Below are 16,746 nucleotides of genomic sequence, written 5' to 3'. Positions count from 1 at the left end.
TTAAACTTTTGACAATGACCCAAATCTGGTAGTCAGTGGAAACCGGACAACTGTTGCTGTCTGGGTTGGTTAACATTTGGAATATACAGCAGTGTTATCATTGCCGGGATTGTCACGATCTTAAATTATTCCTGTCTGCAGTTATTCAGAAAGGCTTCTTGCAGCAGAATGTCCACATGTTCTCAATAAAACAACATTTTAATTAAGAAACCTACAATGTCTGCAGCTGCCTGAAAAAAACCCGATGTTCCACTGAACAGATCAACAGTCAACCTGCTCTAAATCAGTCGAAAGCAAGTTCGAAGATTTTGTTTTGTTGTTTTGTTGTTTTTGAAAAGTCATTTCCGCCGTGTGTTTATTCTCTTTGGACATGTCAGTGTGACCCAGAAGCTTTCCAAAGACTAATAAATGCAATAAATGTGACCCGTCCAATGGTCAAAACCGGCCAAATACAAGCCCCTCAATTCGATAAAGAAAGCAGAATTATTGTGACATGAAAAAAAAAGAGTTCAGAGATTAATTTCAGAATTTTGAGAAGAAAATTTGCATTTTGAGATTGAAGTCAGGGACTGAATCAATGATTCAGCAGATCCAGGTACTTGTAAATGACTATGAATCAACCTGTAGTCATTTATTGTAACTGTACACTGTTATATCTTATAGTTATTGTTATATCCGACTTATAATACTTGAAGTAGTAGCAAGAACTTATATAGTTAGTAGTAAGTAGAAATCTCAATGCGGCACTTATTGAAGTTATAAAACGTATATACTTTTATTTAAGTAGAAGTCTCAATGTGGAACTTTCATTTCTTGGTTATTTTGTGTCAGGGTGTTTTGACCGCAGTGAAGTGCGTCCACCGCTGCGTCTCATTCAGAACAGCTGATCCAGCGGTGGGCGACGTCATTACCTCGCGACGGCCTCTCGCCACCTCATCCCCCTCACGTCATCACTGTGCGACTCCATGTGTTGTTGTGATGAAATTGATCTGACGGTCGGGATCGACACAGCGTGTTCTTAATGGTTCCTTCTGTTTAAAGCTCCGCCCGGACCTCCACAGCATGCTGACCGCCGAGACCTTCACTCGCTTCCCGGCCCAGATGTGGGACCGCGTCCTAGGGAAGGTGCGCGGAGCGGCGGTGTTCATGGACCCGAGCAGCGTCGAGAGCCTGCACTGGAGCGGCGGCGGAGCGGCGCTGCTCGGGGCCGGAGCCCGGAGCCTGCGGCTGCTGTGTGGCTCCACTGGCGCCGCCGCCGGGAGGAATGAAGAGCAGGATGACCACGGAACCAGGGCCGTGTTCGTGGTGAGCACTATGTTGAAGGGCAGGACCTGGGACGCCATCAGGGACGTCGTGACCCGGAGCCACTTCCAGCACTGCACGGTGTTCTGCTCCGTCCAGCTGGAGTGCAGCTCGGGTCCCGAACAGCTGGAGGAGGCGCTCTGCGGGTGGATGGAGATGGTGGAGGTGAGGACGGACGCGAGGTAATCAGGAAAGAACATTTCATACACAGGGGCAAGTCAACAGGAGGCGTTAAAGACATTGTATGAAAGCAAGCAAGGAAAAAGTTTAAAACAAAAAAAACAACATTATGTTGAAGCAAAGAAGAATAATAGCATCAAAGTAATAAGCTAGAAACATATTCAAAAGACATAATGAAGTTACAGAGATAACACGCTAAAGTGCAAATTTCAGCAGGCCTACACACAAACATGGCAGTACTCAAACCTGCACCACCAACTAGAAACACAGTATGACTGTTACTACACACAGGAATGAAAATCTAAACACAGACAAAAAGACAATTATAAATGTTTAAAGTGCAAATTAAAAACAGGCTTACCCAGGTGCACTCACTGCATGGGAACGTCTTCATTGAGTTAAAAGTTAAAAGCACCCCTGAACACCTTTGACATTCCATACTGCAGTTGGCCTATGATGACTAACCTAATGAGTCATCAAAACAGACAAAAAGGCAGAGATAAAAGGTTAAAGTGCAATTTAAAAAGGGCTGATACACTGAATATGAAATATAAAAGTTTTGAATTTGAATCTGAAAATGGTCAGTGTTTGTTCCTGGGATCTTCTGGAAGTTGGTTCCAACGATGTGTTGCTTCGAAACTGATAATAATAATAATAATAATAATAGTAATAATAACTGGAAATTATATAGCACCTTTCAGGAACCCAAGGACACTTTACAATGGAACAACAAAAAAAACAAGGCAGGGTAGATAATAAAACAAGACAGGGTAGAAAATCGGTTTACTAAAAGAAGAAAACTGTCTTCTGTCTTCACTCCAGGAAGACCAGTTGGAAGACCAGCCCCAGAGCTACTCGGCTGAGGTCCTGCATGTCCCGCTGGGATTCACCTCTGTGTCAGACCAGCTGCTTCTGCTGCCAGCCCACGCCCACCTCTTCCCCCTGCTGCCCCCTGACCTGGAGGCCATCAACGCCCAGCGTCCGGAGAAGAAGCGGTTCTGCAGCCTGGTGGATGTGGACCTACACTCCCTCCCCACCGAGCTGCAGATGGAGATCAGGTCTCTGGCTTTGGCCCTGAACTCCCTGTTCGAGGCCACAGGGACAAGGGAGGAGAGCTTTGCTGTGGGTCCCATGAGCCGCATCATTGCAGGGGAACTAGCCAACCACCCCCAAGCCAAAAACCGCCGGAAAACAGCCCAGAGTAAAGCTTCCATCATCTTCCTGGACAGAACGATGGATCTGACAGGTGAAGTCTGCGATGCACATGCATCTCCTGCAGTGATCCAATGTAATGAAACGCATGCTGTCCAGGGTTCTATTAAAGATGTGATGCAGGGATCCAGGGACCCTCAGGGGTCCTTCCAGAGGTCCCAGGGGGTACCCAGCAAAAAAAATCTGTAACAAAAACTTAAAAAATAACTCTAAACTTAAACTTCAGCTTTATTTCATTTCCAAGATGTCAGCAACATTATAGAATATCTTGTGAGGACTGTTTGGATCCTAGTTTCACTGTTATCTGCCTGACTAGAGTAGAAACACTGAATCAGATCTAACAATAAAAAGATCTCAGATTGGATCCAGAGACAAAATCTGAATTAGTCTACGTAAATCTGGTCTGTGGCCTGATGAGGATCAAACTGAGGATAACTGGGCCAAAGGACCAATCATTGCTAGGAACATTCTGATGTCATTGAAATATGAAATATTTGTTAAAAATAATGTTTAAATAAACATTTTTTTTTTCTTTCCGTCCATCTTGTAATGTGCCTTTGTCTTTTGAAAATGTTTGTATAATTGTTCATAATAAACCAACAGATTTTACACATATATATTTTTCTTCCCACCTCCTCAGGAGCTGTCGGTCACCATGGCGACAACCTCGTTGAGAAGATTCTGACGGTCCTGGATCCATTACCAGGTCATGTGACCGATGTAAAGGTAGATATGTTGGAGCTGACCAATCTGCAGCGCACCCACAGTCCCTTGGCCCCCGGCTGCCTGGCTCCCGGCTGCCTGGCCCAGCCTCCGTGAGTCATTCCAACTGTAAACAGTGTCGCTGTGTGTTGGTGTTATGTCATGACTGTAGTTTTAAGTGACAAACCTCTGCTTCCTATGATCAGTTGGTTTGTTTATATTCCCTCCTTTCCAAAACACGGTTGCCCTCTATCTGATTGGTCAGTCAGTCTAGCCCTTTGCAATCAACAGAACACCCTGGCCACTCCCATACACCCTCTGTACTGCAGGGCCACCAAACAGTCTCCCTTGGCGGGTCAAATCAGAACTGACCTCCAGGCTTTGGGTCGACAGAGATGACCTCATTGCAAACAAAACACAAATTAGACCTTTTCTCTCGCACAAAGTAGCATGGCACAGCACGCAACGCAATTTGACCTGAACCGAAACCCCTGCACCATGTTTCCAGCGCAAAGGAGAGCCGTGAAGGTAGGAGGTGTCTGGGAGGAGTTCGGCATTTCGTTTTTTATTAATGTGAGTTATTGTGAGAAATGGAGAAAGACGGGAAGAAATTGGGCATTAGAAAAGAAGATGGATGGCAGGAAGGAAGAGAATTTTTTTTTCTCCAAAAATGGACTCAGGGTGACGGTTTTGTTGAAGATTGACAAATCTGCTGCAGTATCTTTGAGCTCTACCCATTTTGCCCAGTTGGTACACTTGGTACTAGGCCAGACCAGGAGCTAAAACCAGCACAGGCACCATGGCACGGCCCAGTAGGAAGTGGGGAAAGCAAAACAAAGAGGGTTCATGGTTTGACTTGGAAACTGAACTTTCTAAATCAATGTAAATGTTACTGTTGCTATTGGCCTTCCTAAAAGCCACTGGTGGGCCAAATGTAAAGTTCTTCAAGGCCAAATATGATCCACTGGCCTCGGGTTGGGCAGACCAGCTGTATTATATTAGCAGAACTCGGAGTACTGGTGAGTGACGGACAGGTTCTGGGAGAGGAAGGGTTTGATTTATTTTCAACTTCAAATCTTTGGTGTCATCACAGGAAGCGTTACTCTTGGTCTCAGGTAATTCTTCAGATTGAGTTGTGTTCCTGATGCCCAAATGTTCAGGGTTGCCACTACTGCAGTGCTGCAGTTCCTCCACCCCCCATTCAGGCTGTTCAGAGCCTCATGACCCACACAAGGTGCAGGCACTCAGTGGAGCCTACGTGCGCTCAGTCTTATGGCTGTGCATGTGTCGGGCTCCTGCGGTGCGTCTGTTGTGCGTGCAGGGATTAACCCAGCGTCATGTGTTCCACTCCTCCTCTCCGCATGGTCGGAGGAGGAAAATACTTCCACTGAAGTGAGGAGTGTTTTTGGTGGACTGTGTGCAGAGGATGTTTCATCCAAATCCAAAACACTTCCCACAAAAACACAGATGATCAACATCATTGCATCAGTGTGCTGGATAACAGGATAGCTGTGTTCATTAAATAGTATTAAGAATAACTAAAAATAAAAATAAAAAACTGTATTAAAAAGTCAGAAAGTTGACTTTTTGTGGTATAATTTGATTCTCATAAAAGACCGCATTTGCATGCATAATTTATTATGTATTGTAGTAGTTATGTAGTATTCATTCAGAAATTGAGGAGTTTGCCAGTTCCTGGAAAAAGGACAAATAATATATACAAATTTTGGATTAGTTTTAGGCTCAGAACTAACTCCCTTACTAAACGTATCTTTCGTCACACCACAACGAACATGAAACTTGAGTCCTGCTCCTCAAAAATATATAAATTTCAGTTTGAGTATTTTGTACATTTCAATGGATCGAGGATTGATGAAGCTTCTTCTTTTAAAGCATATGCAATTTCTACTATCAAACATAAATCCTTCACTTGCTTTGTTTTATTTATTTGGTCCCAAAAGTGACATTGCCAAATTCTTTCACCGATTCATCTCGTTCAGGTCATATGCACATATACGGAAAATCTTTATTTAAATCTGGGGAAAGACCTTGAGGGCAAAGTCTCATTTTCAAAGAAGCTGTGGCAGTTCACCTTCCACACGCCACCCGGGTGGCGTTTTCAGGGCCCTCCGGCACAGAGACACAGACGATGGGGTTGCAAACACACCAGTTTTATTGTAGCGAGTGGGCTAGGTGGAACAAGACTGGAACCAATGTACAACATGTCATAATAAGGTCTGCTCTGCCGTGTCTTTGTGTGTTTGTGTTGGGATCGGGTTTTTACCTGTTGCTTGTTGATAAGTCTAATGAGCAACAGGCCAACAGCCACACTGATCTTGGGCCCAATTACCTTGACCCAGGACAGGAGTGGCTGCTTAAACCACACCATCCCCATATCACAGGGGTCAACTTAAATTCAAAAAAAGTAGTGGAGGCATTTAAACGACGCAATTCAGCCAACTATTAAAATATTTAAAGTGTTCCAATGTATTAAAAACATCAAGTAGATCCTCCTCGTTCTAAGAGAATCCACTCGAACAAAGTGATGTCATGTGTGAAGGCAGTTTAATTTACAGTATTGCTCAGCCATAATTCATTCTAAATCAACCAATATCCACAATTTCTCTTATCAACTCATTACTGGGGGAAATGTTTTTCTTTGACTTAAAAAAAACCCACGTGTGTTCACAAATTGCATCACACGTTCTGAAAAATCAAAAAAGCGTAAGCTTCTCAAATATAAGATAAGCTTTATTACATTCAGGAAATATGTCGTCTTTCTTCAAAACATGGAGGCAGGCTGCATGACAGACCTCCAGCGATTATTCTCCAGTCTGACGGTGCCTGGCGGCTTTTTATCAGTCATAATAATCACAATAAATTTGATCCCTTGTGCACTCAGAGATTGGAGTGCAGATGAAGGCAGTGTGAATGCGTGCACCCTGTCCACGCACTGTGTTTTTGGTAGCAGTGATGTAGGATGCTCCAGGAGGATCGTACTATGAGAGCGATCTTCCTGCATCGACGCTTATCCCAGATGTGTTGGAGATGCAAGCTCCACTGAGATGCAGCGAAACAACTGAATCGTTCTCTGCTTCTCACACCGCTCAGTTTGAAGCTGCGTACTGTGAAGGCTCTAAACCGTCTGTACGTTCTCCTGTCTCAGGTTTTCGTCTTTCTTCTTAATGGTTTCTGTAAAACTGCCAGAGGTGGTTCTTCACGTTCCTCGTATGGTTCTTCACGATATCAACAGGTTCCTGATCCATCGCAGCTTACTGCGTATGGATCTGCGTAGCCGCAGCCCAGCCATCAGATCTGGACCATGGAGCAATGGAAGAAGGTGGCCTTGTCTGATAAATCACGTTTTCTTCTCCATCATGTGGATGGCCGGAGTTAGGGTCTGATCCGATCGAGCATCTGTGGGATGTGTTGGAACAACAAGCCCGATCCATGGGGGCCCCACCTCGCAACTTGCAGGACTTAAAGGATGTGCTGCTTACGTCTTGGTGCCAGTTACCAAAGGGCACCTTCAGAGGTCTTGTGGAGTCCATGACTCGACAGGTCAGAGCTGTTTTGGTGGCATAAGGGGGACCTACACAATATTAGTAGTTATGAGTGGTGGTTTAAATGTTGTGGCTGATCGGTGTATGTATAAATTGTTTAACATGTTTACATTTTGAAAGTCTTTGAGAGTCTTTTTGAGATTCAGAAAATAGATTCCATTTTCGTTATGACTGGTTTATAATATTTCTGCAATTTGCATAAGAATTTAAAGACCAAGATAAAGGTATATATTTGCCTTGATACTGCCCAACTAACCTGTGGGCTCAATGATCTCACTTGTCGAAACGCCGAAGCTCCACCCACTCTGGATGTTTATATCCCTGTGATTTGTCGGGTTATATTTAGCAGCGACTGCAGTCTGTTAGATTGCTTTTATTGTGTATGGCAGCTCAAACCTTTAAGTACAAGGTGTGGATCTACGGTGGGGCTTCTGGTCCGGTGTTTCCCTCTGTAATTCCAGGATATTTTTGCAGATCAGTGTTTGAGTCGTTACCCGGGTGGTCGTTGGCTCTGACTCCAGCTCAGACCCCACACCGACTGCACAGCCACTGCAGGATCATCTTTCAGAACCTGGTGGGAATGTTCCGTATGTTTGCTCCATGGATTTCCCTTTGTTGCTCTATAGATCTTACCAGGGAGAAAGGCACATGGTAATGCACATATTGTCCACAATGTCCACGACCTAGCCGTGCCGTGTTTTCTGTCGGAGATATGGGGCTTTATCGTGGAGAGCAGGGCTGAGTGTTTTACAGGATTTCACAATTTGGTTTGATTTTCATACAAATGTTCATGACTCAATTCAATCTTCTTCTTCTTCTTCTTCTTTCGGCTGCTCCCGTTAGGGGTTGTCACAGCGGATCATCTGCCTCCAATACCTTCTGTTCTGCGCATCTTCTTCCCATACACCAACCGCCTGCATGTCCTCCCTCTCCACATCTTTAATCCTTCTCTTTGGCCTTCCTCTTTTCCTCTTGCCTGGCAGCTCATGACTCGATTCAATATCTATTCAATTTATTCAATCAGATTTAGATATACTGACATTTTATACATAATGAGAATTGCTTTCAATTTTTCAGTTCCCCATCTGACGTGTATTAGAAAAATATTTCACAGAACAAATTCACCCCAATATTGAAATATTTTTAGAGTTGTTCCGATACCGATAACAGTATCAGAAATGCCTCTGATACAGCTTAAAATTCTGGATCGGGTATAGGCGAGTACGCGTGTATATGCACCGATCCAATATCACTTGATGATTGTTATGTTGAATATAGGAGACTGTAGCCGGAGTCGTAGTTGGAGCTTACTCCATTTAATCAACACAGTTCACAATAGAAAACCAGCCACGTAAAGCAGACCCTACACTATCGCAGACATTAACGTAAAGTGGAACACTGCACTGTCGCAACAGTGCCAGACGTAACAATGATAGCTCATTTATGCTTCACAGGCAAACAACAAAACACGTGCGCTGCTAGCAGAGTGTAACATTAGTAAGAGCTAGTAAAATGTCAGCAATTTGGCAATATTTTACACTGGAAAATCCCATCAGTACAATAGTAAATTGTGTGTGTGTGTGTGTGTGTGTGTGTGTGTGTGTGTGTGTGTGTGTGTGTGTGTGTGTGTGTGTGTGTGTGTGTGTGTGTGTGTGTGTGTGTGTGTGTGTGCGCGCGCATGCGCGCGCGATACCAGTTTAATTTTTTTTTAACTGGTATCAGTATGCTGTATTGGCCGATATGCAGGTATCTGGAAGGAAGAAAGGAAAAAATGGTAAGGGAACATCCCAAAATATATCCTTAAATTTGTGACTACAGAGGTTTTTCATTTAATGGAAAATGGTTGCATAGCTTCCAAACAAAGTATCGATATTCCAATTTTCGAATCGATTCAGAAATTGAAGCGATAGAATTGAATCATATTGGATATATATATAATATATATATATATATATAATTTCAGCCCTAGTGGAGAGACAGAGAGCTCATGCTGATTCTAAGTGAAAGTGACAGTGGAGGTGTGTGTGTGTGTGTATGTGTGTGTGTGTGTGTGTGTGTGTGTGTGTGTGTCTTTGTGGTTGGACGTTTTGCAGCCCAGTCTGGGTAATTTGCTGTGGTGGACTGCATAGGGCTTTGATCCTGCGAGGATGTCTGACCTCCCCCTGCTTTGGAAGAAGGCGCTGCACTTTCCTCCGTCTCAGACCCCCCCCCCCCCCCACACACACACACACACACACACACCTTGTCTGGCCACCGCAGTGTGTACATGATGGCGGTAAGTTAGTGAACGCGGGTGGCCAAGGTGTTCTGGGTTCACGCCGAGACGCATAGGAATGCAGGATGGTGGCAGGGTGGGGTTGGGAGGTCTAGGAGTTTGGCATTTGGATGTACGGCGCCATAGGAGAATCAGGGTCTTGAATTTGATTCAAACAGAGATGGCAAGCCAGTGGAATGATGGGTTTGTTGGACAGCAGACGTGCTGCTGTGTTCTGAATGCTGAAAGAAACAACAAATCCACCAGTGAAGTGAAACCCAACTTCAAACTGGACCAAAGCTCCCCAACGACACAACGTCTGAACATCCCTCAGACTGAACTCCACAACCCTCCTGCTGCTCTGGCTGCCAGTGACCCTGATCCTGCGGTGGGGTTGGGCGCATGTGAGCAGAACGGAGCGCGGGTGGCCGAGGTGTTCTGGGTTTTTGGCCCGGCACCGGCTGATCCTGGGCCAGCCAGGCGAACCCACCACACCCTGCGCTGAGAAAACACTGCAACTCCTCGGACCTACTCAGCAGAACCTGCCTGGCCACCGGCCCGACGCAGGGAAAGGGAAAAAAATAAAATAATAAAAACTATTTCTGTACCGGCTAAGAGGGGAAATCAGAGGGACGACTGAGGAAACACACACTTATTTCTGTTTAAGCTTCATGGGAAAGTAGCGAGGAGTGGAGATAGCGGCGTCTAGTGGGGACGGACGCAGCAAATGATAGACGACCGAGCATGAAGAGACACCGAACACAAAGAGGGCGTTGAGCATTTAACCAGCCGCAGTTGCAACCACAGTGGTTTCCTATGGGTTAGATATTGTTTTCTGTGCTATACTTGCTCTGCCTTGTTATTACGAATAATAGCATAAACAATTAAGTCAAAATGCAGTTAAGTCTTTCAAAAAAGCACACAAACAATGAGTCTCCTTCTCTGAGTGCCGAGCGGGTTTCCCAGGGTTGGAGCTTTCCATGGAGTATATTTTGCAGACGGGATAGTTTGTTTGGCCAGGGACAGGAGTGGTGTTGATCAGGGGAACACAGGATATTGATATTGGCCAACCGCTCGTTTGCTGACCTACAAATGGTGTGGACGGTTAACCTCTGATGGGCCTTTATCGCACCGTACAGGCACGGTCAAAGTATGTGGTTGTAACTACAATCTGGCAGACCAAATTTTGCCTTTGAAGGAAGCGTCTCTCCTCGTTCTGCCTGCAGTGCAGTGAAGAGACCTCTGTCCATAAGAAGGTATTTCCTGCCCTCCCTAATCCTGCCTCCTTTTCCTGTACTGGCGACAACTAACAGTCACATCAGCCTTATGCGCCGGACATCCATCAAGGAGATAACAGCGTTTCACACGGATGAAGAAAGTTTAATTTATTAAACAGTCAAATTACTGACAACCAAATAATCAATTACACAATTAATTGATCAAAGAGCTTTCAAGCGTAAAAAGCTCCTGCTTCTATTAGATGTGCAGTAAACAAAGTGGGAAGCAATCCTCCATGAGGTCACGTTAAGGCCTTTCATCGTCTTCTCTTCCATCCCGACGGATGTCTCTCTCTCTCTCCCCCACTGTTTACGTCCATAAATCCGCTGGGTCATTCTGTCTCTGCTGCCGCGGTGCACGCCGACCATGCGAACGCCAGGCCCCCCTCTCATGTCTCTTGTCATGTGGTACTTTGGGATGTTTACTGGAAACCCTGAGTGTTTTCCGTCCCATTAAACTCACTCCTCAACCAGCGCACTCCCGCAGGAACAGTCAGCGTCTCTGCGTTCAGTGTTGAAATTCAATACTTATTCAATACAGATACCAACATTTGATACCCAAGGAATTTCTCTCTGTCAGTGGAGCAAATATTAAACTAAAGGTTTACACAAGAAAAGCGAAGCTGTTCTGTCATTTTCTTTTTGTTCAGAGACATTTTGAGAGATACAGTAGACAACCTTAAAAAAAAAAAAAGAGAGAATCAGAGCCAAAAGAATTGACCCAATCAAACCAATTAGCATGACGCATGTAGAGTGCAGAGCACTTTTGGAAAGAGGAAAGCAGTGCGTAATCATAAGAATCAGAGCTCAACACTAACTATTAAATGTTGTTGCTATGGCTGGCAATCAGGCAACAGCTTTTGGTTGCCGAAACTGAAAATATGTTTGCCATTCTTAGTCACCTTATAATTTTGAATAATTAAGATACTATTCAGTTATACGTCTGCTTAATAAGGAAAATGCGACATTAAAGGATATTTAAAAGCTTGATTACAGTAACAAAATAAAATTCTTTGTAGTTTGTGTTTTATCTGATGCTTTGCAGAATTTGAATCTTCAGAGGGGAAGAAACACAAGTCAAAGACAGACGAGAGCTGTGATAACACTAACTCCTCTGGTCATACTCACCTGATCACACTTACACCCACACGGTTATGCTAACCACACAGACAATAAGAATCTCTACAGTCCTGTTTGTCCCCTCGTTGTTAACAATGGTACATTTTACTTTGCGCCCTTCCGTTTAGAAGTAGCTCTTCGCAAGATGAGGTCTGAGTCATGCTCATTGTTAATGCTGTTTGTCTACAAAGATAAGAACTGGTTATTGTATCGTAACGGCTTTATATGTGTAGAGACGCTCCATGGTGGGCTGGGATTTTAGAACTGAACTATGAGCAGGACTCACACTTTTACCTTGTCTGACTGTGTGGAAATCTAACGTTTTCACATCACGGATGATGAAGAAAGGCATCAAAACGTGAACAGGTGCTTGTGCGCATTGGTGCGCACCCTCTATAAACACACCAATGTACAATCAGTGTTCTCGTTCCAACTGTAACAGCAATATGTAAATATCACTAATGCAACACATTTATTTAATTTGGGGTGCATGTTTGCTGTCCGCTGTCCCTATATTTTATGTTAAAAAGTGGTTGCCGAAGGGGGCAACCAAAAGCCATGAAATGGTTGCCAACTGACTTGCACCTGGTCAGATTTCATGGCCATGGCTAGTCAAGACTGGCTATGAAATCCGGTTGCCTAGGGAAGAATTCATAATCCTATTTTTGTCGGATATTCACCGGATATACTGAGATAATCTTTGACTTGACTGTGTTCATGTGGCGCGTTGTGATGGCGTCACGCATTTCTTGAATCTGATTGGCTGACGGTGTCTGTCAAGGCATGGATTCAAATCAAATGCTCGCTGCGAAAGACAGTCTCTCTTGTGATAGACACTGTAAAGACCTCGCAAGGAAGACTGGTGGAACCAGGTTAAGATTAGATTTTGTTAGATTATAATTTGGTGGAACAAATTTTAAACTCAGTACAAATTAGTACTTCATGTACATTAAATCACTTTGAAAGCACCATTAAAAACGCTGTCAAGTTATTGGGATCTACGAGCTGTGACTCACCTCTGGAACATGTGATGGAAGCTGAATGGTGGGATGTATGCTTCAATGCTCATCTGCAAGTTATTTCTACGTGTCAAAAAAATTCACAATGACAGCCAGAAGCCAGTGTGGAGGAAGGATTGGAGGGAACTTTCTGGTTGACCTTTTTCCACTTTTCAGCCACTGCTTGTTTTGCGAAACACAGCATTAGACTTTCTGTTGGCTATTTTTCTTTATTTAGTGTAACATTTATTTAATTTCAGATGTATAGTCCAAACGAATGCATCACACTGTAATGATTATTATCTATCGATTATGTAACCACTACATGGGCAGTGATGGAAAATAAATGGTAAGTGGATGCATGTATATAGCACTTTTCTAGCCACTAAGGCCACTCAAAGCGCTTTACATGTTCCATGCCTCACATTCACCCACTCACACAGCCACGGTAGTATCAGCCATGCAAGGAGACAACCAGCTCATCTGGAGTTCTTGCTGATAAGGTGTCTTGCACAACGATACCTCTGCAAATTAGCCAGGGCACCACCAACCAAGGATCAATTCACCAACCCTCCAGTTGCCTGATAACCCCCCTCTTGCTGAGTTACTACAGGTTCATGCCTCATCCTGTAGAAAGTAAGAAACGTCACATACTTTTTCCACCACTGTGCATGGGTTCCTTGACTGACTGACTTTTGTGACCCCATGTTGGAGTTACAGTAATTTGGTCTTGTTGGACCTTCTTCTTTCTGGTCCAGGTGGAACCCCCCCACCCCCTGGTATTTGCTTGACCAAACACTGAAGGGGCCACAGGATGAGGCCTGAACCCAAGCACTCCTGACTCAGAACTGCTGGGCCCATTCTTAAGTGCTGCATCACAAGTTTCCAGGAATAAACCCCCTTCCCCTTCCTTTCCCGTCCTACCAAACGCCCCCGTGAACCCCCACACAACTATTAGCAGCAGGGAGAGGGTCCACAGCATCTCAGTGCTCTCCATTGCTGCGTTACTCCTTCGCTGCTGCACAAAGCCGTGTTGCTGCGAGGGTGTTGGATGCCTAAACGCCCCTTAATGGCCTGACACTTTACACATCTGGTGGAGTTTAGCCACAAAGCACACGCACGCCCATACTCACAATACACGCACGCCCACGCTCACAATAACACACCCACGCAGTGCCCGCCTGAGAGCAACTGGGGGGAGGGAAGGCACTTAAAGACAAGTGCAAGAGCGTCCCCAGCAGGTTGTGGATGGGAAACCTTTAGGACGCTCATTCACTGAAACACAAGCCTGTTTATAATTCAGTATTATTATTGTGTTGTGATGAAATTAAGACACCGTCATGTCGAAATACTATGGGGTTTTTTTTGGTCCAAATGAATGATCGTAAGAGGATTTGACCTGAAATTCCTCACAATAGGATGTCTGTAAAATTTGATGGCTTTTTTTTTTAGCTTTAGTTTTGATTTCATATGACACTCTGCCTCGTGGTGCAGTACAGTGTGATGAATGTCAGTCGGGAATTTGAATTCATTACGAGATTAAAAAAATAGATAAATATTGAGTAGAATTCGCTGTGATTAGCATGCTAATAACCTCTTCCAGATGGAAACCACGAAGCCCCCCCCGGCCTTCTTCTCCTAGCAGGGCAGTTGCACAACAAGGTGTCTAGCTGGTTATGGGGCCTGTCTTACACCCTGCCAGCACAAACCTCACCCCTCACCCCGCAGCCGGGATCTCACCCCTCACATCCCCACCCCCCTCGCTGACCAAATGGCCCTGGGGAAAGCATTGGGGGTTGTGTTGGCGGCGGGGCCGGCAAGGGGCCAAATTAGAACCATATTTCACCTACACTCTGTTTTAGCTTGGCCCTCTGTTTTCCTGGAACACACACAGATATACAGGCTTACGAGTCTGGAAAAAAACACGCATAAATTGTACACGTGCACAGTAAAAGATGAGCCAGTGGGCATGAGAACCCCTGTGGGACGCCCACAAACACACAGACAACACTAACAAACACACACACACACGTGTCATGGTGAGGTCCAGGCCTGGTGTCAGTCATGCTCGCCATGTGCTAGCGGACCCCGTCCCACCGGCTTGCACTGCGCTGGGCTTCTTCCTGAGAGAACTGTAGGATGACACCTCTCGCGCTGTTCCACCTCCTGTCCTCACGCTGAGCCTTTCACATCCTGCTCACAAACTAAATAAACATGGGTTTACTTCACGTTCTACAGTTCAGCAACGTTTTTGTTGAATATTTTCTACAAATGCTGCTGTCCTTGTTGGAATATCGTGGGCCATGGGCGGAGTTGTGTTGAGCCGGTCTTTGTGTCTGGTTTGAGTGTGAAGGTGGCGCAAGTCCCAAGTAAAGCCCCTCTCCTCCCCATCCAGCCCCTGCCCAGGGTCTGGAACAGATTACATCTGATATTAAACACATGGAGGGAGGGGAGGGGAGAGAGAGAGATGGGGAGAGAGATGGAGAGAGGGAGAGAGAGAGAGATGGGGAGAGAGATGGGGGGAGGAGAGAGAGAGAGAGAGAGAGAGAGAGAGAGAGAGAGAGAGAGAGAGAGAGAGAGAGAGAGAGAGAGAGAGAGAGAGAGAGAGAGAGAGAGAGAGAGAGAGAGAGAGAGAGAGAGAGAGAGAGAGAGAGAGAGAGAGAGAGAGAGAGAGAGAGAGAGAGAGAGAGACCCCTCGACTGTACCCCTTCCTTGTTCTGCTGCTTTTCTGCAGTTTTGTGGCCTCAGATCCCACTCGGCCCGCAGAGCGCTGAGAAGACTGGGAGACAGACTGAGAGAAGCTTTTTGATGCACCTTTGTGTAACTGTCAAAGAGTCAGCGTCTTGAACAGGGCCAGATGTAACAGGAGAGATAGATGCAAAATACGATCAGACGCTGCTTTTTTCTCCTCGAGAGACGTGTGACTGTGAGGTTTTAGCAATGTGGAACTCTCTGGATCTTTCTCTTTCTCTGGATCAGACGCCTTCAGTGATCACAGCAGATGTTTAGGGTCTCACACATATTCCTCGTCCTTGGTCTCTCATCAGGCTGATGCTGAGATAGGAGCGTTTCATAACTCGCTAGATAAGGAAGAGAGCGACCCAGGCGAAGATGCTATCGACATCCAGGGACGAGGCTTCGTCCCTGAGTCAGAACTCGCAGCATTCCACTCTAATGTCAGCGCACGGGCGTGTTCGCTAAACTGCCAAGAATTCTTGATGTTCCCCTCGCTAATTTCTGCTCTTTCCTGTGGGTCCCACAGGGCTGCCAGTACGCCCCCCCCCCCCCCCCTCGCCAAGAAGACGAGCTCTCCATCACGTTTGCATTGTCCTCCTGTAATTGGAGTCTGAGACCCAGCAGAAGCAACAAGAACCATAACAAGAATCTTGTTTTGCTTGACATCAAATCTCTGCTGTGCGCGTAAACCAGAGGAGAGTCCAACACCTCAGCACTCTCCAGTTTGGATGGGTGTTTTCAGAACATTTTCAATAGCAGTTTCCAAATGACCCCCTTTTTTTAAGCCACTTTTTTGTGTTTTGTTTGAAATACTGCGGTAAAGGTCATGCACTGCTTTTAAGTGAAACATAAAGATAAGACTGTGCCCCTTGCTCTTGAAGTACAAACCTAATATGGAACACATTGACTGCTTCTGTATCAAACTTTGGGATCAAAGTTTTACTTCAACTTCAGGGTTTCGAAGTCAATATTGGGAACCACCAGTTATCACCGGTTATAATACTGTTATAATACTTATTGTGCGCTCACAGCTTGGGCTTTATAGTGTCAGCCTCTTTTCTCTGTTTTTTGGACCTTATTTGTCCAAAAATGTCAGACAAAGAAAAATCGAGAACTAGAATCATTATTGGACTAGCCTTTGTATGATGATCTCTATGAGGTTTGGCTTCTCTCTCAGGTTTGCCTCACCTTCTTGATTTGTTTTGGTCAGGTTATGATTGCGTAGTACTCCTTCTAGTGGGCAAAGTTATATATTGGCTTTTTTTATTTTTGAAAAGTATTTAGTTTTATTTAACCAGGATCGCAACTTTGAGATTGAATCTACTTTCCAAGAGGGGCCTCCCCTTAGAAAAGCAGTAATCAAAGTCAAACCATATGGACCCTAAAACAGTGAAAAAAATTAA

At 45.0% G+C, this 16,746-nt stretch overlaps 1 protein-coding gene across 1 annotated transcript in view; it reads left to right on the top strand.

Annotated features, from left to right (window-relative positions):
* The first annotated feature begins 984 nt into the window (after positions 1-984).
* Positions 985-16,746, top strand: part of scfd2 (sec1 family domain containing 2) — a 109,123-nt gene continuing 93,361 nt past the window's right edge. Inside the window, exons 1-3 of the mRNA XM_079999107.1 lie at positions 985-1,467; positions 2,305-2,728; positions 3,335-3,509. Coding sequence (XP_079855233.1) covers positions 1,063-1,467; positions 2,305-2,728; positions 3,335-3,509 — 1,004 coding nt within the window. The 5' untranslated portion in view covers positions 985-1,062. The remainder of the gene's footprint in view (positions 1,468-2,304; positions 2,729-3,334; positions 3,510-16,746) is intronic.

Source organism: Zeus faber (assembly GCF_960531495.2).
Source record: "Zeus faber genome assembly, chromosome: 1".
In the NCBI taxonomy this organism is placed as follows: domain Eukaryota; kingdom Metazoa; phylum Chordata; class Actinopteri; order Zeiformes; family Zeidae; genus Zeus; species Zeus faber.
This window is presented reverse-complemented; position numbering and strand designations above follow the sequence as displayed.